The sequence below is a fragment of the Rhagoletis zephyria genome, unplaced genomic scaffold (assembly GCF_001687245.7).
Source record: "Rhagoletis zephyria isolate East Lansing unplaced genomic scaffold, Rhagoletis_zephyria_1.1 Rzeph_scaffold_01080, whole genome shotgun sequence".
Taxonomy (NCBI): Eukaryota; Metazoa; Arthropoda; class Insecta; order Diptera; family Tephritidae; genus Rhagoletis; species Rhagoletis zephyria.
The window spans coordinates 93,759-115,831 of NW_016158164.1; the positions used below are offsets into that span (position 1 = coordinate 93,759).

At 38.1% G+C, this 22,073-nt stretch overlaps 1 protein-coding gene across 1 annotated transcript; it reads right to left on the reverse strand.

Annotated features, from left to right (window-relative positions):
- Positions 1-305: 305 nt before the first annotated feature.
- Pdfr (Pigment-dispersing factor receptor) lies at positions 306-20,100 on the reverse strand. Its single transcript, XM_017615852.1, is given in 10 exon segments — positions 306-1,492; positions 3,469-3,736; positions 3,836-3,990; positions 4,077-4,346; positions 4,427-4,720; positions 5,167-5,427; positions 5,497-5,642; positions 9,501-9,611; positions 19,351-19,893; positions 19,896-20,100. Coding segments are annotated over 10 exon segments (2,355 nt in total). The 3' UTR covers positions 306-1,390.
- Positions 20,101-22,073: the final 1,973 nt, after the last annotated feature.

The following is a 22,073-nucleotide window of genomic DNA, read 5'->3' on the forward strand; positions in this document are numbered from 1 at the left end:
GAAACTCATTTTTGCGTGCTCTGTATATCCTTTCCTATTTATACATTTACATAATTTGTACATCACTGCACATCTGCACCTACATACATATGTACATATTTGTTACAAATATTCTTTCGACATAATTTTCATTTACTTCTGTTGTTGTATTAGTTCAACTACGTATGTATGTATGAGCGTTTTGTTTATAGTTAATTAATACCGTTATTTGTATGTATGTATGTTTAAAATTTATTATCCATTACTTGTATGTGAATAGTTTGTAAATAGATTTTCGTATTTTATATTTTCTCTAAATTTTTTATTTATTTTTTTATATCATTTATTTTTCTAATTTTTTTTTTGTAAATATAATTTTAGTACATTCTAATGTTTATTAGGCTAATCAATGAGGTGCCCTGTGGGCTTCAAAAGCTGTACAGAGCCAATGTTATTTTTATTCGCGTTTTTATAGCTTTTTAATCTTCTTTTGTCAAGTTGTTTGGCGCTTTTATTTAATTTTATATTTAATTTTAGCTAAGTGTAGTTTAGCTTTTGTAAGTTTATATTTGCTTTCTAGTAGTAGTTAGTAGCGAGTGCCTAAAGGTAGGCTTTATTGCAATCCACCCACTAATAGACGCAACTTTTTTTCCGGAAAGCATTCGACTTCAGAGTGTTTTTTTTGCCACTTTAGGCAAATTTGCTACACATTTTCGTAAAGATAACTAATTAGAAATCAGATATTACCTACAGTTAGTATTTTACACCTTCATTTTACGCGATTCAGCTAAAATTAGTTGCTTTTAGAAAACGCTTAATTATTAAATAGGAGCTTTTAGTTGCTTTGCAAAACGAAATGAAGTGATTTTAAAATATTTGCCGTAACAATGCTCGTTTATATAGTCAAATCGATCAGCTTATGTGTAAAAATTAAGTATAAAAAATGTATGCTTTATTAGTACAGTCGCGGGCCATAAGTCGGAGTAGTTTTGCAAAAGCGTTTCTTTTAAGGAATCCAAAATCGAATACACAGTTTACTGAACTAGGCCATAATCGCTTAAAAGCCCTTGTTGAGCTTTTTTTCGCATGGTAGCGTTTTTGTGAAATTAAAAACGAACAGGTGATGCCAAAATGTAACAAAATTTTCGATTCGATTGGCTCCAACGACTGCACAGTTTATTACTCATTCTTCATCTTTCATTCTCCACTGGGGAATTCTTTATTTTAGCACGGACAGACAGCAGAGTCTGCCACTCAATTCCATAATTGTTTTTTGCTTATGATTTCTATGTTTGTATGTATGTATTTTTGTATGTAAATATTTAAGCTAGTTCTTAAGCTAAACGCTTTTTTTTGGCAATCATATAGTATTTTCTAGTCGACTTCCAATGCCAGCTTCGTCGTCTCCTGCTCATCGACGCCCCACTTCAGTGGCGTAAGTCGCTGGCGTCTTGGCTTTTGCTGTCATAAATATTTGCGTAGATATTTTTTTGCTAGACATCACACATTTGTTCTGCACACATTTTTGAGAGAAAAAAGAAGAGCAGAATGGAAGAAACAATAGTACAAAGAACAGGCGTATAAGTATGTATTTTAAAGTTATAACTGTAAGTATTTTGGAAGCGAACGAACAAACGGGCGGAAAACCGTTGCGAGTATTTTTGAAAAAGCGGGTTAAGTATTATGGTAGGTACTGTATGGTGAGTAGAAATTCATATAACCCTTTAAATTAGATATACATATTTATAAGAGCTTTTAAAAAGCGTAGATACAGCTGTAAAATATTTAAAAACTATGCAAAAATTTATTAATTAATGGAAAATGATAGTCATGCAGAAAAAGTTTTATTTTGTGGGTTGGCAAGAATGTGAAATGCAAAACCAAAAAAAATAAAAAAATAAAAATTAAGCTGCTGGAGAGTCACTAACTACATAGGCGCCATCTGTTTGGCCGCTCTTTCTTAGTACACGTGTGCTTTGGGATGATCATAACTACTGTCAGAGCTTACGCGATTAATCTAGCACTGCTCTATGTGGCTTTCACGTGCACAAAGTGTCTCGCATGCTAATCATGCTTTAATATTTCTGCTGTTTAGAAAGAAAAACTTGGATAAAGCTTTTTAAAACAAGTTTGCAAACCAGAGCTCACCTCGAGTGCTTTCTCAATCTTAAAGTGAAAATTTCGGGTCAAAAAAATTTTTATTCATTTTTCTAAGGAAATTCGTTTCCTAGTTTTCAAACCTAAATATATATGTAGTTCGAAAAGTTAAAGCCTCTCTAGAGCTTTAGACAGCGACAAGTTTTGGGCTCTGTTTATAAAGGAAATATTTTTCATTTTGCATTTTATTTAAAACACTTATCAGAAGCATTTCTTGTTATCTTTCGATGCCTATAGATCCGAGGTCGACTAGTGTCAGCAAAGCGCATCGCTTATGCAAATTAGTAGCTTTACGGTTACTGGCGNAATTTTGGTGTGCTATTGCATGGAGATGTCCATCAGAAGCATTTCTTGTTATCTTTCGATGCCTATAGATCCGAGGTCGACTAGTTTCAGCAAAGCGCATCGCTTATGCAAATTAGTAGCTTTACGGTTACTGGCGTATCGAAATTAATTCGAATTTAGTGTTAATGTGTAAGTGATAAACTATATATCTCTTCGTATTTTATTCAATATTTACAATACAGTTTAAAAAACTATAAAAACTTAAATAAAATTATATTTTTAAAATAAAACTTAACTAATTAAAACAATATTTAACGCTTTATTGAGTACAGGCTTCTTTCTTTAGCTACATTCACGATTATAAGTCTCAAATTTCGGATTTAAATTATATTTTTAACGACTTTTACAAAATAAAATTTTTACAAATTTACGCAGACTTTTTTATGTACAAAATAACCGGTGAAATTCAGCACGATTGTTCAAAAATAGTTTATGCATTTTCATAAATCTAAATATTTTGGTGAAATATGTATATGGATGTAGATATGGTTGCTGGCTTTCTGAAATAAGATAGCAGTATACATATTTATTTGAAATTTACAGAGTCTAATAAACGCTAAGAAAAAATTACAAAAAGTTGATAAATTTTTTCTTAAGATTCTTATGATGGTTAAGTGCAGGATTTTGGGTGCTAAACTACATTCTAATAAGTAAATATATATAAACATTATGCTAATTGGTGTTAAGGCTGGTGGGGACGCAGGCGGGGTGAAAGGCTTGCAATTAGTAATAGCATTTTAGGCGTTCAAGCGTTTGGCCAAAAAGCAAAAAAAACTCCTTAAAATCTACTAAATATTTGAATTATTTTACTACTAAATATTTCATAGTTGCAGATGCACATTTCATGGATACAGAAGTGAGAGAGGTGTTGGTTGTGGTGGTGGTATTGGAGGGGGCGTAAGGCTTAAGGCGGTACTACTACTGCTCTGACAACTCAAATACAACTGACTCGGGTGGTACGGATGACGCTGGCGGTACTCTTAGTACCTTTTGGCCGCCAAAGCACAGCGTCAAGAGCCAACTGCCGCCACCGCCGCTGCTGCTACCAATGCTGCTGGTACCTCCGCCGCCCCCGTTGTTGCTCTGCCGACGCGCTATATGTGCGGCAACGTTGTTGTTGTGATTACTAACACGTCGCTGCTGGTGGCGGTAGGTGCTGCCGCTGGAGAGCCGGCGCCCGGGTATGTGCGTGCCGGTGGCGGCAGCGCTATATCTGCGGCCATTCATGCGGCGTGTGGTGGGCGAGTGATCGTTTCTGTGTGCGAAAGAGAGCAGAGATCGAGAGAGAGAGAGTAAGTGATTGCTTGTGAGAACGCTGGAGAGAGTGAGTGCTTCAATCGGGATCTTAGCTTACCTTTTGCCATCCTGTGGCGTGCCACCGGCCTGGCCTTCGGTGTCGGGTGCAGTGTTATAGGCGCCGGAGAACATTGAGGCACGTTTTGGCGCCCATTCGGGGTGACCGCGTACGGACATGTAGACGGCGAGGCTTTTCAGTAGAACGGTGCGAACCTGGTGGAGCAAAAAGAGCACGGAAAATGGTAAAAAAGATATCTGGTAAGTAGCGCCGGAGCAACGCCATTTCTTTGCATACTCACCTCACCATTTAGGAAACAGTAGATCAAGGCAATGAAAAATCCCTGAAATGAGGTTAGAAAATGCGTCCCATACGACCAAATGGCGAATTTCCATGGCGGCTTCAAGTTCAGTGCAGGTACTTGGTACAGTAAATTGGTGATACCCAGCAAGGGAAGCAGCACAATGGCTGCACGCACCGCCTTGCGCGTCTGCTCGATATCGCTGGCTTGACTCTGGCGCAATTTCATCACCAGGACGCGTATGATGTTCATCAGGAAGAAGAAGTTCAGCTGGATGTGTAAAAAGAAAGCAGATAATAAAATAGAGAAATAGATATATAATCGAAAGCCAGTGAATGAAGGTCCCCTACCAGTATAACAATGAAACGCGGTCCCTCGAGTATCCAGTAGTAAGGCGTCAAATTGTAGTTCCATAGGCAGTCCTGTGCGCTGTCCGTATACAAGGCCGTACATATCGCCCAGACGGTGGTCATCAGCACGGGCAGGCCCCAGCCGAGTAGCGAGAAGATTGTGTGCGGAAAGCGGCCTTGAAACACCGCCACCGTCACCATATTGTGCAGGTACAGACCCTCGATGAACATCCACATGAACATGGCGGTGCGAGCGTACTCGAGCAGCACGTAGGAGGCCTCGCAGAGGTAGGGCTGTGGAGTGGAAGGGTAGCGAGTGAGAATAATCAGTTAATATTAGGTGCTATTTGAAAAAAATCCCTCAGACTAAAAGCTCGAAGCTTACTCTAAAGCTCGTTTATGAAGCATTGCACAAAATTTGAGACATTTTGAGTAAATTTATTGCAAACAAAAAATAGTTACTACTAAAAAAGTAAATCCATCTGAAAGCTAATGGGCAAAACGTAGTCACAATTTTTTACTCGAACTGTTTACAGCTTTCTGATGCAAAAAAATAAAATCGTTATTAATTTTATTCAACACTTCTTCGAAGCTTTTACCTTTTGATCATTTCAAGGATAGTCTAAAATTTGTTAAAGCTCTCGGAGTTTGTGTAAAGCTTCTCCAGCTTTTTTTGTTGAGCTTTTCATCCTACATATTTTTAAACCTCAATTTTTAGTAGGAATTTCCAATTCACTTACCGTATTCTCAATACCCGCTGTACTCGTATTCGCCGTCGACGATTGACTGTCACGCCGAAACGCCTGATCGAGATACAGCGTCAGTCGTATGATCACTTGGCAAACCATAGCAATAAAGAGATTTTTGTGAATTTTTGTGCGATTGTTGCGTAGCGAGGAGAAATTGCAAAAAATAATTAACGAGATAATCAAAGCGACCAGCGACAGGATTAGGCCGACGATCTCAAGGGTGCGCGTGCGGTGAGCGATGTCTAGGTAGACCTAAAGGAGATTTTAGGAGTTACTCAGATAGCGGATTAAAATTCTAAGCTTAGCTAGAATGCAACTTACATCGATATTCTCCACTCGCTGCAGCATATCATTAACTTCTGGCTTAAAGCAAGGCTGATAGTCCGTCCAGCCGTTGGAGCTATTCTGTGCGTCGTTGGGACGACGTCCCCAGTGGCCATCCAGCTCACATTTTCGATTGGCGAACTCTGCGTGTTGGAGAGAGGAAGAGAGTAGAGCAAGAGAAAAGGATTATTGAGCATTTCAACTTTCATTTCAGAAGGTCAACTTTAGTGGCTGACTGCATATTTTAAATTTAATATTATGACAGGTATTTCGCCATCGGCCTAAAATTGCGTGAATTAAATTGTGCAACAATTTAACATCCGTTTAACATTTCCCATGACAGGCATTTAACCGCCGCTCACCCACTCGCACTGAAACCTCATTTACACGCTCATTTAACGCCTTTCGAGCAGACAGACAATACAAATTTTAAATTTAAAACTCAAAAGGATTAAAAATAGACCGCAGACCTTCGGCCACAATTGCAATTAAGTTAAAATGCCCACACATTTGCGTTGTGTTGCCAACAGAAAACAAAAACAGAAAAAAAAAATAATCAGACGAAATTACGCACATCCTTGCAATTGAGTGGCGCGATGGCGTAACAATAAAAGAGCATAGTGAGCGGCGANGACAGACAATACAAATTTTAAATTTAAAACTCAAAAGGATTAAAAATAGACCGCAGACCTTCGGCCACAATTGCAATTAAGTTAAAATGCCCACACATTTGCGTTGCGTTGCTAACAGAAAACAAAAACAGAAAAAAAAATCTGACGAAATTACGCACATCCTTGCAATTTAGTGGCGTGAGCCGCAGCGTGCGCGGATGGCGCAACAATAAAAGAGCGTAGTGAGCGGCGAGGGGGGGATGGCATTTGATGCACGGCATTTCCTATTTGTTGTTTGTTGTTTAGCGGTGACGCGAGCGGTGGCGGAGGCGGAGGCGGAGGCGGGGCAAAGACGGAGACGGCAAACTCATAATGAGTTAAAAACGTAAATAGGAAATGGAAAATTCATTTAAATGCGTTTTTCTTTGGCTCAATACACACGCACACACAGCGTTGTATCAGACAAATATGTGTGGAAGTATGGCTGTAAGGCGTTTTATTGCGTTTGCTATTGTTGTTGGTTGTGATGGCGGTTTTATGTAGACTACTGGCAGGCAGCAGGAGCAGCAGTACAAGTGCTGTTGGTAGTAGAATTATATAGTAAACGCACGAAATTTCTCTTCTTGTGATTGCCTATATGCTTATACATATATACATATACACGTACATACACACATATTCTGTTATATAAATCGCTCAGTGCAAAGATTTCTTGCACATGTTAATGCACGCATAGCTACTATAAAGTTACTCCTAGTATGACGACCTTCTTCGTATCTTGATTTCCAAGACGTTTGCCAGTTTTGTTTTTGCAACGTTAAGTGGCACGTAGGGCACGTTGGAAATTTGTTGAAAATCTCTCAAAATTCTTCTTTGAAAATTATTATGTTGTAGGTAAACGCATGTAAACGCATCTGTATGTACGCATGTAGTAGCAAGAGAAAAGTAAGCGCTGAGATGCTGAGGGCGTCAGGGACAGGTAGTCGAGCGTAATGTGAAAACGAAGCCAAAGAAGATATATTAAAAAATTCTTCTTATTTTATAAAACATCATTTTTAGCAAATTGTAATTGGAATAGTTCGTAAATTAGCGCAACAGAAAATTGCATAAGGAAATTTCTACGGCCAATATATACTTTAAGCAATGGCTNAAAGGCGGAGACGGCAAACTCATAATGAGTTAAAAACGTAAATAGGAAATGGAAAATTCATTTAAATGCGTTTTTCTTTGGCTCAATACACACGCACACACAGCGTTGTATCATACAAATGTGTATGGAAGTATGGTTGTAAGGCGTTTTATTGCTTTTGCTATTGTTGTTGGTTGTGATGGCGGTTTTATGTAGACTACTGGCGGCAGGAGCAGCAGTACAAGTGCTGTTGGTAGTAGAATTATATAGTAAACACACGAAATTTCTCTTCTTATGATTGCGTATATACTTATACATATATACATACACACGACCATACACACATATTCTGTTATATAAATCGCTCAGTGCAAAGATTTCTTGCACATGTTAATGCACGCATAGCTACTATAAAGTTACTCCTAGTATGACGACCTTCTTCGTATCTTGATTTCCAAGACGTTTGCCAGTTTTGTTTTTGCAACGTTAAGTGGCACGTATGGCACGTTGGAAATTTGTTGAAAATCTCTCAAAATTCTTGTTTGAAAATTATTCGGTTGTAGGTAAACGCATACATGAGTATGTATGCCTGTATGTACGCAGAGAGAAGTAAGCGCTGAGATGCTGAGGGCGTCAGGGACAGGTAGTCGAGCGTAATGTGAAAACGAAGCCAAAGAAGATATATTAAAAAATTCTTCTTATTTTATAAAACATCATTTTTAGCAAATTGTAATTGGAATAGTTCGTAAATTAGCGCAACAGAAAATTGCATAAGGAAATTTCTACGGCCAATATATACTTTAAGCAATGGCTCTGAAATGAATTTTAATCATATTTTTGGATATTAACATTTCACCACATTTGTGTCGAATATGTTGAGAAATATTTTAATAGCAGAATTCTAAAACAAGAAATATTTCTTTGCCAAAGTTATTATTAGAATACTTTAGCAATAGCAATGAAAAAGCGTAGGTAAAGCGCCTGCAGATAGGCTCCAACTTTTTATATTTCTCTAACAGGCCGTTTCTTCTGACTTGGCTTTAATGTTTATTATTTTTTTTACGACGGTATAGCGTAATCTTACAAAAACCATGAAAGTCCGAATTTCAAACTTTGTACAAAAATTAGGTAAATTCGGACAAAGCTTTATCAAAATTTTGAGCTTTTTAATTAGATTTCCTAGAAGAATGCAGTTTTGTAACCCATTAAATTTTAGTACAATGAAGTGCAATTTTAAAGTATATAGGGCTTTGGGATTTGTTGAAGGTGTTGCTCTTGGTTTCCATATAAAAACTTTTTTGAACACGCACCGGCAATAAAAAATTCGAAAAACCATCAACGGCATTTTGTAGCCACTTATGCTGGATTTCCACTAGGCATTGAATGACAAATGACAAAGTTGGGCATTAAAAAATATTCGTGTCATTACGTTAAAAAAATTGTCTTTAAGTTCATTTCCACATGGCATTTTTTTAAATGGCATATATTTTCTGTCATTTCAATGCCTAGTGGAAATTCGGCATTAAACCTTGCACTTTATTAAAATGGCATATAAAACTGCATACCAAGAATTTTTTTTTAACTCTGAGTAAAAAGTTTGAAATTTTGATTAGCATTTGGTAAAATTCGCCGAATTTTTATAAATCTTATACAAATTTTAAAATTTTGACTTAGATGGCAATTGAACTCAAGAAAAATGGTTAAAACTTGTTAAAATGTCGCGTCCTTACTTACATTTTCGACGCCGTACAAATGTAAATACATGGCAAGAAGGAGCCAAATTTTGCCAAAAATTGTATGAATGGTAATCAACCGATTGGTTTTGATATTCAAGTAAAGCGAGGAGAATACTTGCCATTTTTCAATTAAATTGAATGCCGATTTTTAACAACGAATTTAACGGTTAACATAACACTGACTCCAATACCAATCACGTTGAAGTATACAATCAAATATGGCTGTTATATGGCCATCTAATTTTGTATGCTGACTGTTTGCCACAAAAACCATGCCGTGCGGACGACGAAGTACCAAAGACTAGTAAAGAAATTGTGTTTGGTATTCGTCAATCCACACAGGTCATTGTAATTGAACTCGGATTTCCAGCAGCAGCTGGTAATTGAATATCGCAAAAGTCGTCAGCAAATGAGAGAACGACTAATATAACTGAAGTCTAACAAACGACGCTTGACTTTCTAACTAAATTAAGCCAACACAAACACACACACAATCGTAGCATAAATTGTTCATTGTTTACTTACTTGTTGTGTCAATGCCATGTCCGACTGGTGGACAATGCATGCGCGCTAGTACGCCAGCCGGTGTTGGTGGCCAGCAGAGGAATTGATCCCATGTCCAATTGCAGAAGACGCCTGTGAAAAGGAGTAAAATAGGAGAGAAGTGGAAAGAAATATTAATCAAAAATGATAGCAACGATTTGAAGTGCAAATGGATTTCGTACAAATTGGGGCGCTGAATGAGTGAAATTCGAAGGCAATTAAATTTATTTAAATGTCAATTCATTGGATTTACATATAAAAAGTTTAATTATTTTCTAGAAAACTTCTTGTGTGTGTGTGTGTGTAAAAATGTACAATTCAGCAAAAATTTGATCTATGCCACTATTTTTTTTTGTTCAGGTTTAATTGGCTTAATGCACCATAAGTTATGCTAACTATTAGTGTTTCTGCGTATTTGTTGTTTCAACTTTAATTTTGCAAACTTTTTCATGCAGCAAATTCATTTTCTTTTTTGTATAGAAATTTTATAAGCAGCGTAAATTAGTTGGAAATATGCCCACATGCACGCACAAATACAAACGTATATACTTATACATACGTATATATGCGGGTATATCCATGCATTATAAATCCAGACATATATGCATAGGTACATACGTACATACACACAGTATTGGCCAGTACAATAGCTCCCCCATTTCAAAGTGCTATTGTTTCCCACTCATGTTTATTTATTTATTTTTAGGAATTTCCCATTAAAATACGGTTAGCTCTCTAACAAAGCCCATACAAACCCAAGTCAAAAAAATCAACGAATTTTCACTAAAATTTCAAACTGTTGTCTCAGAAGTGTCAGATTTTTTTTTTTTGAGTACACAGTTTTGTAGCCTTTTCAATTGTAGTGTAAGAATATGCAAGTTTTAAGTGGCTAGAAGTCACCGTTGATTTTTTAGAATTTTTTCGCCGAAGGTGTGTAAATAGTGTTTATTCGTTATATGGAAGAAAATGCGACAAAAACAGTTCTAAAAAATCAACGGTTATTTTTAGACACTTGGAATTTAAACATTGTTAGACTAAAACTAAATGGGCTATAAAACTCCGCACTCAAAAAAATTCTAACACTCCTGAGAAAAAAGTTTCAAAATTAGGTGAAATTTCTTTGATTTTTTTTTTGTAGTCTTTTAAAAATTACATTTAAAAGTTTATATGGGTTTTATTAGAGAATGAACTATATTTTAATTGAAATTTCTTAAAAATTAATAATTAAACATAAGTGCCAAACAATATCACTTGGAAATGGGGGTTCTATAGATATGGCCAATACTGTATGTAGCTAAATACTTTACAATGAAAAATTATCAATTGATAAAAATAACCAACTTGCAGTTAGGGTTTTCGCTGGTTTTCGAGAAATACCTCACCTTTAATTAGCTATGACAAAATCAACTTATTTAAATATTCTCATACAAAAATTACTATAAATACACTTTTTTCTGCACTTCACAGTTGCGTTTTACGAATTCAGAACAAATAAAATAGATATCGAAATGTTCAGCCTCATTGCGAGAGTCGTGCCGAATGCAAGTCGTTTTTCGAGAGTCGAATCGTATCGAAAATTTCACGTCATTGCCTAAAATTTCCACTTGTCTTGGTGTACTAAACCGGAAAACCTTGGCAGCACTGCATAGATTTCGACGATTTTCGTCATTAACTTACTTCAGCACGACAGTAGACAATGCCAGTGTTGTCGAGTCGTACAATATAGCCAAATTTACGACTTATGCAGATTTAAGTTAGATTAATTCGTGCAGGGTATATAACACACACACACACACACACAAACAAAAGGCATTTGTACATAATTCAAGGGCTTCGCTTCATTTATTTGGTTATTATGACATAGTTTAACCAACTAAGCCTCAGCCACATAAACTGTTAATCGCATTGTAATGCAATTCTAAGCAGATTATCGCATTACATCATTACTAAGTAGTTAAAATAAATAAATAATTCATGAACAAAATACACAACTACACTCATACATACATACTGAGCGTGAGCATTGCTGACTAACCGCATTTTGCGGACTGATTAAAACGATTAATGAAAAACAGCATGAAAATGAATGAATGAATGAAAAAAACGCTGATTTAAAAAATTTAGTTAAACTTATAAATTTTCCAAATTTTTTAAACCAACAATATTTATAGAATTTAGGATGTCACGACAAACAAGGAAAACGCTGCTGCAGCGCTAGTTATATTTTTCCGGAAAATTCACCCACAACGTCACCACGCCACTCGAAGATCAAAAGCAAAGCAGATTGTTTTGTAACCACAGTTGAATCAAAAGACAGCACGGCGCAAATGCGCTACCTAATTGTCTGATACCGGCCATGGCGCTGGCTTCTTGGTATTAGCGCATGAAAATTTGCTGCGTTACCCACCACTAATGGGGAAAAGTTCACCGTATACTCCCGACAGTAAATCTGCAAAGCAATTTCGAAAAAATATCTACNATATCACATCAGCATAATCATTTCCTCGGTGTGTAGGGTTGCTTCGGACACATTTACATTTTCTGCTGCGAATTTCTCAGAGTTTTATCTCAAATGTTTTGGAATTGTGTGTGCGTTCTTGCAACACTGCCACGTATGTATGTATGTATTCTTATGTAAATATTCTAACAGTTTCCTACACGTCTACGTTGCTTGTCTTCTCCGTTGCTTTATACGCATGTTTGCTCTGTACTTTCATGTTATTTCATGCAACGCACATGCACGCATCCACACACCACATCCGCCCTGCTCCCTCTCATGATACCGTCTTTGGCCTTCGCTAGAGTTAACAAACTCGCNGACAATAATTTTTGTTTAAATAGTTCTACTGAAATAATTGAAATATTTCCTTAGTAAAAGTTTAAAATTTTTTATTGACCTTAAATTTACTGACATTAGGGTGGAACGTTAGGGTGATAAGAACTGATTTCTGGTAGGTAAGTACTAGAACGGGGTACTTGAAGTCAATGAACTGTGGAACAATAAAAATTGCCTCCTAGAGACAAAAAAATCGCTATATAATACCTCAAGATCCGACTGTAAATGCTGTGAAGTTATGACAAAACTGTAAAAAGATGTTTGCAAAAAAAAAAATGTCGAAATAGCCTTGAAACAATACTTTAGATTCGAAGGTATAAGGTTAACTTAAACCAGACTTAGTTTCGATTCGGCTCAGTCCTAGTCAGCGGTTTAGGCAAAATANATAAATACATTTATTTCCTTCATGTAAGTTCTGTAATCGCAGCCTGATTTATATAATTCCCCATGCCTTTCAACGACAATTTTCGATTTCCAAATTTCCCATTACAGCCGGCAAATATTTACGCAACTGAGTAGCAATTTCGATAGTTATTTGTTCACGTGGCGCGTAGCACGTGCGGCAGGTAGATTTTTTTTTTGTTGTAACTACACAATTAATACCTGTAGATTAGTTGTGAGTTTATGGAATAATCGGCTTGAATAGCAGTTCAATGAAAAGGGGTATAAATTAATCGCAGTTTTGATGGTAAAACCTTAATCCAGTACTGCCGACTTCGCTGTAGGCAAATTTTTAAATTTTGAAATATCACAGCTAAACGGGCAAACACGTAAACTTAAGTTTTAGAAAATCCGCATCATTTCAAAATTTTGAGATATCGATAACTTTATCGATGCATATACCAGTAAAATTGCCGATACCAGTATATTTATCGATATTTTATTGCGATCAATAACTAATCGATATTTATCGTTATTAAAAAAAAACATCGATAACAAATTACAAGACACTAGGGCTACTGTAGAAACAAACTGTGAATAAATGCGTATTGCTGCGTAACAAGAATGTTGTCAAGGATATCTTTTCACACTAGATTCTAGCTAAATATAGTTAGAATTACCTTAGGCTCAGTAAAATACAAAAAAATAGTGCACGCAATTGAGTTCCCCACATAAGATTGAGTTANATTTATAAATTAATCGCAGTTTTGATGGTAAAACCTTAATCCAGTACTGCCGACTTCGCTGTAGGCAAATTTTTAAATTTTGAAATATCACAGCTAAACGGGCAAACACGTAAACTTAAGTTTTAGAAAATCCGCATCATTTCAAAATTTTGAGATATCGATAACTTTATCGATGCATATAACGGGTGATTTTTTTGAGGTTAGGATTTTCATGCATTAGTATTTGACAGATCACGTGGGATTTCAGACATGGTGTCAAAGAGAAAGATGCTCAGTATGCTTTGACATTTCATCATGAATAGCCCATGCATCCCGAAAAATGCACTGTTTGGTGTGGTTTGTACGCTGGTGGAATCATTGGACCGTATTTTTTCAAAGATGCTGTTGGACGCAACGTTACGGTGAATGGCGATCGCTATCGTTCGATGCTAACAAACTTTTTGTTGCCAAAAATGGAAGAACTGAACTTGGTTGACATGTGGTTTCAACAAGATNTGCCGACTTCGCTGTAGGCAAATTTTTAAATTTTGAAATATCACAGCTAAACGGGCAAACACGTAAACTTAAGTTTTAGAAAATCCGCATCATTTCAAAATTTTGAGATATCGATAACTTTATCGATGCATATACCAGTAAAATTGCCGATACCAGTATATTTATCGATATTTTATTGCGATCAATAACTAATCGATATTTATCGTTATTAAAAAAAAACATCGATAACAAATTACAAGACACTAGGGCTACTGTAGAAACAAACTGTGAATAAATGCGTATTGCTGCGTAACAAGAATGTTGTCAAGGATATCTTTTCACACTAGATTCTAGCTAAATATAGAATTACCTTAGGCTCAGTAAAATACAAAAAAATAGTGCACGCAATTGAGTTCCCCACATAAGATTGAGTTAAAATGAAACACGGAACTCAAATCGCAGCAAATCAAACGCTTAGGGTATTGCAAAAGAGATTAGTTGTGGAAGGACAACTTGACTCTTTGTACCGTAAGCCTACATCCACACAATCTAATCAGTTACGTCGCGCACATAGTGAATGCACTTCTTGCAAAAAAATGTGTGTCAAGTATTGCGTGCCGCGAAGCAATTAACAATCCAATGGTACTGCCACCAAACGTTTCGTATAAAAAATATTTGCTGAAGCGAATTCAATGAAAGTGGCGCTTCTGCTTGCTAGCTGGCTGGCTAGCTAGCACAATGACCTGCGATGAGCCAATGACGATGTGAACAACTAATAAAAGTAGAAACATGCCTATTTGAAAAAAGTAAAGACAAATTAAAGAAAAACATAAACAGTGATTCAAAAAAGTGACCACGTGTTGATATTTTTTTAAATATTCACAATGTTTTTCTAGTTAAATCTTTTTTTTTTTATATAAAAATTTTGTCCCAAACCAAATAAATCAAACGTTCAAACTTTTAGTTCTAAATCTTTAGAAATTTTTTTTTTGTTTTGGTATGTACTATAAAAGCCCATAAAATATTTGTGAAGTGAAGTGCAAGTTTCAAGCGATCACTTGTTTAAGTCACTGTGAAAAAATAAATGAAAAAAGTAAAAAAAAAACGCTTAAAATTGTTGCGTCGCCCGAGTGAAAATAGTCAACGTTGACCGCGGTCGCTCCAAACCGTGAGTGACTATGCTAAATATTTGCTTTTGCAGCCCTTTACTATTGCAATGACAGCCGCGATGCGCTTTGATAAATGACTGTGCCAGCGCCAACACTTCTTTACTCTTTTGCTCTATGCTTCGGTCAGCCTTTCAGTCCTTTTCAAACCGTCCACCTTCCCTTACCACATGGCTGATTACCTGCCGCTTAATGCAATGAGCCGTTGTTAATTTTTTTTTTATTGATGTTCATTTCGATTTCTCCACTGACTTCATTATTTGGGTCAATGCATTTGAAAATGTCTACGCAATCAAGGCTATCTCTGAACTAAATTGCTGGCGGCAAATTGCTACCAAGCGCTTCACTGGGCCGCTGTGAATGTGTGTGTGTGTGTGTGTATATTGAGAATTTTCAGTTATACGCTTGCTAACAGCTGTATATTGCTTATCCACTTATGAAATTGAGAATGTACTCGAGGGTGGAGATGCATGTCTGTCGCAACATTTGATATCCTGCAGCCTTGACCTGCTTGCTAATGAGGCTGAATTCTGTTGGATTTGCAAATGTTACGAATGAAATTTCGACCCGGATTGTGATTGTAGTTATTCACTATAATTCAGACACTTTCGGAAACCACAAATTCACGCATTTGCCTGAGCAGCAGGTACATCTTCCCGTAAATAAGCATCTGGGCACAGTCTGCTTGTCTGACAGCTGAACTCTTCCACATTCAACTTCATAGTGGCTATAGTCAGCTAAACGTGTCTGCATGCGTCATAGCTCATCTTCTTTAAAAGACTTTCAAATCATTGCACTTCCAAACTGCCTCGTTGCTCCCTTAGCTGCCTGTACGTGCGAGCCACAAACTCAATCGAGCTGCCTGAATGCCAAGTGCTTTGGCTCTGGCGACGATGATGAAAAAGTTGATGCGTCAAATGCAATTTCTGTGCAACGACGTGTGTCGGCATGTGACAAGCAACAAGCAGCAAAAGGCTACATATTTATTTAGAGTACTACATATATTCAAAGAACTTTCGCACCTCTTCATCATCTGCTGCTTCCTTCAACAGAATTGCCAATGAAATGTTGAAAAGAAAATAACAGTTACAGACAAGCGTTTGTTGCCAGCATGTGTAGCAAATAGCTTACTCGTTTGCTCAGCAGAAAAGCTGAATTGGTCAAAAAATCGCCTGCCAAGTCATCGGTCAGATGGCGAAAATCAAATCACTCATACGCCTTGGCGTACCAAACCTATTTGAGGTGCATTGATGTACTCCGCTTATGTCGATTGCTTTTTCTAAACCACATTTGATTTGCATATGATTGAAATGAAGGACAGCAGCAGGCATAGAGTGTTACGAGCAGAACATGCTTGTGGTTTTGTCAAAAAAACTTAAGCCTATAGTGAAGCTACGCAGTACTTACTTAAGCTGCAGTGGTTGAAGTTAGGCAAATGGCTATATTAGGCAGACAGTTGGCAGCTGAGAATGCGAACGTGTCGACCGTCCAAATGCCAGTAGTTAAGCTGGCAACTGCCAACCTTTGCTTTTGCTGATTCGATTAATGCGGCTCTACTGCTGTAACTGCCTCAGTTGGAATGCCTTCACTCCCTGGCTTCTCTACCCCGTGCTTCGTTTGGGAATTGTCGAAATTTCCAATTAAAAGCTGGGAAATTGTACGGGCTGGGAGGCAAAAGGCATTGGCAAGCTGAAGCTATTGTGGCATGTATCCGGCATACTTCTTCAGCCATCATTGCTACAACATCATCCTGCAATCTTCACATTTATCGGGCCCGTCTGCTACTCTTGCCAGCTTTCGCCGCTGCTGGCTGCACCGATAGTGTAACGCCAGCTGCGGTCATCCGAGCAATCAAATATGCCACCAACAAATCAAACCTTTCACTCTAATACCCTAGGAAAGCAGTGTGATTTATGCCACCAAGCTGTCCGATAACTTTGTTAATTCGTGTGCTAACAAGCTTTAATGCTTTTCTGTCACTTTACCAAGGTGTTGCAATTGCTTTCAATTCGAAAATTCACATTTGGCATGCAGCATGGGTTATGCGTTCAGATAGAAGAGATTAATAGTTGAAGGTTTGTGTTGTGGCATTGAAGCAAAGTAGAATTTGATTCTGAGGGCAGACCAGTTATGGGAAGTGTAAAAAATCTCAGAACTTATGAACGAGGTTGCTAAAGATGGAAGTTTAATAATTTTATGATTAGCTTAGGCTATGGCAGGTTCGGCTAGGTAAGATGTGCGGTCTGATTTACTTTCGATTATAATATTTTGATCTTTGTCATTAGTATCGGTGATTCTCATTTAGAAGTAGGAATTGAACTGAACAATACAGTTAATCTTCCAGATTCATTAGCTGCTACACGCGTCAAATTATCTCCTCGGCTGCCATACAATTTAAAAAACTATCAACGACTAATTGATACTATTTATTTTATTTATAGCCACACGTGATTGGTCAAAATTGATTAGAATGGCCGCAAGCTACCCATCAAGCATATCATCAATCAAATTCAGGATCAATAGATATGTAACAGAAGCAAATTTCATACTCGTTAAATATGCATCACTCACAGCTCACAGTGGTTCAAAACTGGCATTTACTATTCATAATTTCAAGTGGATACGAGTTCGCGTTGATTTTTAACAATATATAAATATATAGTAAGAATATAAACTACGCAACACGCAGATGTGCTCGAAAAGTTATCGAAAAAAATTAATAAAAATCAACGCGAACTCTTACCACACTTGCAACTTGCACTTTATTATACTAACTATCATAAAACTGCATAACCAAACCTTTTCAAAAACTAAAAAAAAATATTGTTTTGATTAAATTTTGTTTAATAACATTTAAATTTTCTTGTGAATTTGTTTCGTTTTGGGGGAAATCTCCAATTGTTTTCAGTAAGTTTTTATTATGTAACATTTATTAACTGGAACAGAATAATATATTCTTCAAAATTGCTACTTTTTCTGCATCTTGCACAAAATTTAATACAAGTGAATTATAAAAAATACATTCAAGTATTGAACCACTGTGCAGCAGCTATTGAAAATGATTCCTGTATTAAGACTGGCTTAGTTCACACAAATACATATTTACATACATACTAGCGTGGGCCGAAAATCCGCTTTTTAACCGACTTCCAAAAAAGGAGGAGGTTATCAGTTCGTCGGAATATTTTTTTTTTTTTTTTTTTTTTATGTATGTTACCGCATAACTTTGGACCGCGTCAACCGATTTCGATAATTTGAACCGATTCGAAATTTTGCATCAGAGGTGGTCGCATACTAATCTGGTTGAGATCCGATCAGTGGATCATGAGATATATATATATATTTTTTTTTTTATATGGGAGTTGAAGTCGGTTTTTTTTTTGCTAAAAATTACTAGTTTAGAATTTTGATTGGTAATAGCAAAAATATGGTTCATTATGCTCTAAATCTGAGTGAAAGGTGAAAAATTTTGGCCAATATCCTAGGCTCGCCCAAGTCCAACAAAGTTCAAGTACTAAAAAAATTGTTTCTTAGCTAACGTCAGTTCTCTACAAAAAAGGTCCATATACCAAATTATGTAGGACTAATACTTTCGAAAATTATTGCAATTTTAGTAAAAAAATGTATTAATTAATTTATTTATTAATTTTTATTTTTTGAGCATAATGAACTTTGATGGACTTAGGCGAGCCTAGAATATTGGCCGAAAAATTCCAAATTTCACACAGATTTTTTTTTAAGCATAATGAATCATATTTTTGCTATTATCAATCAAAGTTCTAAAAAAGCGGGTTTTCGGCCCACGCTAATACATACATATGTGGAAGCATGAAAGAATATGTATGTGTGTATATAGATTCACGAAGGTAAGCGAAAGTGAGAATTTTCAAAGCACGCAGCTGTCTCGCAGATTAATAAATCATCGCTAAACTGTCATTGATGACAATCAGCGCCAAAAATCATACACACGCGCTTGTATGTGTGTGCGCTTGACCTCACCGGCCTGATCAAAGCAAAACCGTTGCACACCCTGTCCTGTCCTGCCCTCCACTTTAATACTCTGCATAATAAGGCATAATAATAACCACAAATACAACAAAAAAAATTGCATCGGCAACAACAATTGCAGCTGACCGCTTCATCAGGCATAAGCTCCTACATAATTCAGCATTTGTTGCCCGTTGCGGTAAGCTGATATTGTTACTGCTATGACAACTGTGGCTACTTACCATTTTGCGGTCGCGTATAATTGGCAAAGAGCGCCGAGCAATTCTCAAAGCTGCGTATGGCGACCTGATAGGGCGGGTAAATGATGCTGGGCGCGGTGGTTAAAACACTGCTGCCGTTCACTGCGCTCGTACTCGCGCTAGCTATGCCACTTGCCGCCGATGTCGTTGTCGTTGTTGTTGTCGTCGTCGAATTGAGCAATTCGGTGGCATAGGCGGCAGCAGAGGACGAAATATAAGCAGTGGCATTGACTAGCGTTGACGCCGCACGCGTAACATTAGCGGACGCTGACGTTAGGAAGCCGGTCGTAGTGCTGGATGCGTTAAGCGGCGCTTGCAGCAATGTTTTGGCGGTGCCAAGCAGCGTGGAGCCGGCGCGTTGGTCCGTCGCATCTACAGCCGCGCCAATTAACGCATCTGTTGCACTAGCGTCGAGGTTCGAAAGCCTTTCTGTGGTTGTCGCGATGTTGATGCTGCTGCTGTTGCTGTTGCTAGTTGTTGTAGTGGTGGTAGGCGTTGTAGCCGCCCCATAGCCATGCTCGTCGTGACATTCTGGAAGTACATGTAGAGCACGCGCGTCACATTCGAGCGTATTGATGTGATGGTGGCGGTCAAATTGTTGGAAAAGGCCGCATCCGCATTGTTGTCGGCGATGTTGTTGTGGTCGCCGATGGCATTGCCCAATAATTGATGGCTTGCGCCGGCGCTGGCAAAAGTTGTCGCGCTCGTGCGGGCATCCAGTGTAAGCGGCATGGCCGGCGCTTCAGATTCGCGTTGCGTTGCAAGGAGCGAGGGTCGATGGTCGGTGATGGAAGGGAATCACAGCTGCAGCTCTATTTATTGTTGTTGCCGTAGCCACTTCTACTGTGTTTGCATTTGTTTGCGCACTGACATCCGTTTCCGCTGTTTCGGATATTGTCATTGTCAGCATTTATTCGCAGCAGTCATTTTCGACTGCCTCACGCACTTCCTCGCTCTGGATTGCTGGTGTTTTTGGCTCTGGTGTATGCTTTTTTGCTCTTATTTTCTCTTTTGGTGGGTTAAAACTTTCATGCATATGTGGGCTCGGTTTGCACGTGTATGCGGATGTGTGTGGGTGCAGCACGTGCGCGTAAGTCGTGCTGCTCGTCGCAATGGTTTTTATTAAAATATTTATTACTCAATGAATTCAATTCTTTGTGCATCCAACTGTCACACTACTCTTCTCGGCAAATTGCAAATGTTTTCTCGATATTTATTACTTTGCTTGCTTGTTTTTTGTTGGCTCCGTTAAAATCGCTTGTCCATATGGCGGGTGTCTGCAATTTAAAAAAGCAAATATGCGAATGTAAAATTAATTGAATTTCAGTTAACGAATTTTCTTTGTGAAAATATTTATTTGCGGGAGATCTTTTCGCCCGTAGAACAAAAAAGACAGCCGCTTACCTAGAAATTATATTAAAGCAATCGCTTTAGTAAAACAATGGATGTTACTGAAAACGAATGCTGTTAATCTGAGGAAATAGACTGTGGACACATCCTGAATTAGGAATAATAAAATTCGTTAAAAAACCGCGCAAGTTGGCAAACAGGAATTCTGGTGCGCCGAGAAGTATGCAACATCTGAGGCAGCTTATTCCACTTTTTGGTATTTCATTTGCCTTGTTGGAATATGTATGCAATTCTCAAACGCCCTATAATTTTTATTAATCGAATGGTACTGCTAGGCAACAACAGAAGTCATCCCTCAGCAGCGAATTCTATCACCGAAGAATCACTTTGCTGAAACAGTGGTGACGTCTGCCTGGGCAAACTGTATAACGTGGCTGTCGATTGCATCAGACCATCTACTGATATTCGTCGCGATGATAAATCTGCCGACTTTTCTTCCGCGGAACACCGAACATACATACATCATATATAACAAAGGTTTTCCGGATGTTACGGATAGCCCCTTCGCCGCCCTTCCCATACCAACCAACGTTCATGCAGGCGAACGTAAATTCCGGGTTATCACTGCTGCTACATACCGCTTCATCTCCGCTGGAAATTTCCCAGCTGAAGCAACTGTTCTTTAGCAAACGAGCGCGACCAACTTTGCCAGGTCGAACCAGAAAAATCCAGCATCACGGTTCTCAATTCGGAGATTCGGAAACTGGTAAACCAATACAAGCGAAAGGAGTGGGATCACCCGAAGACTTGCAATTACACCTCTGGCGTGAGCCTAGTAGCGTTGATCTGCCAAAAGCGTTTGACACCGTCTACCACTCCACGCTACTAGAGAACATTAAGGCTTCCACTCTCCCACAGAGTCAGCGTCAAACCTAAGAAGACTTAAACAGGAGATCCACAGGGTGGCAGACATTTCCCGATTATGTTTAATTACTATATTTCGAAGCTCTCTCAACCACCAGACGGAGTCTCCATCATCTCACATGCTGACGATTGCTCCATAATGGCGCCCGGAAATGGAATTGATGACTTGTGCTCGAAAGTAACCGGTTACCTCTCCGCACTGTCTCGGTTTTTCATTGCAAGGAGCCTAACCCTCTCTCCAACGAAATTCTCGGCAACCCTTTTTAGCAGCAGCTTCAATTCGCTAGCCGGCACCACCTGAGGCAAAGACAAAGAAACGTTGCTGGCAACATGCAGGGCAATTGGCCAGCCGGTTCTAAATCATGCAGGGCCCGTGTGCTCGCCGGGGACTAGCAGGACGCTGTGGACCACACTACGGACAGCCACGGACG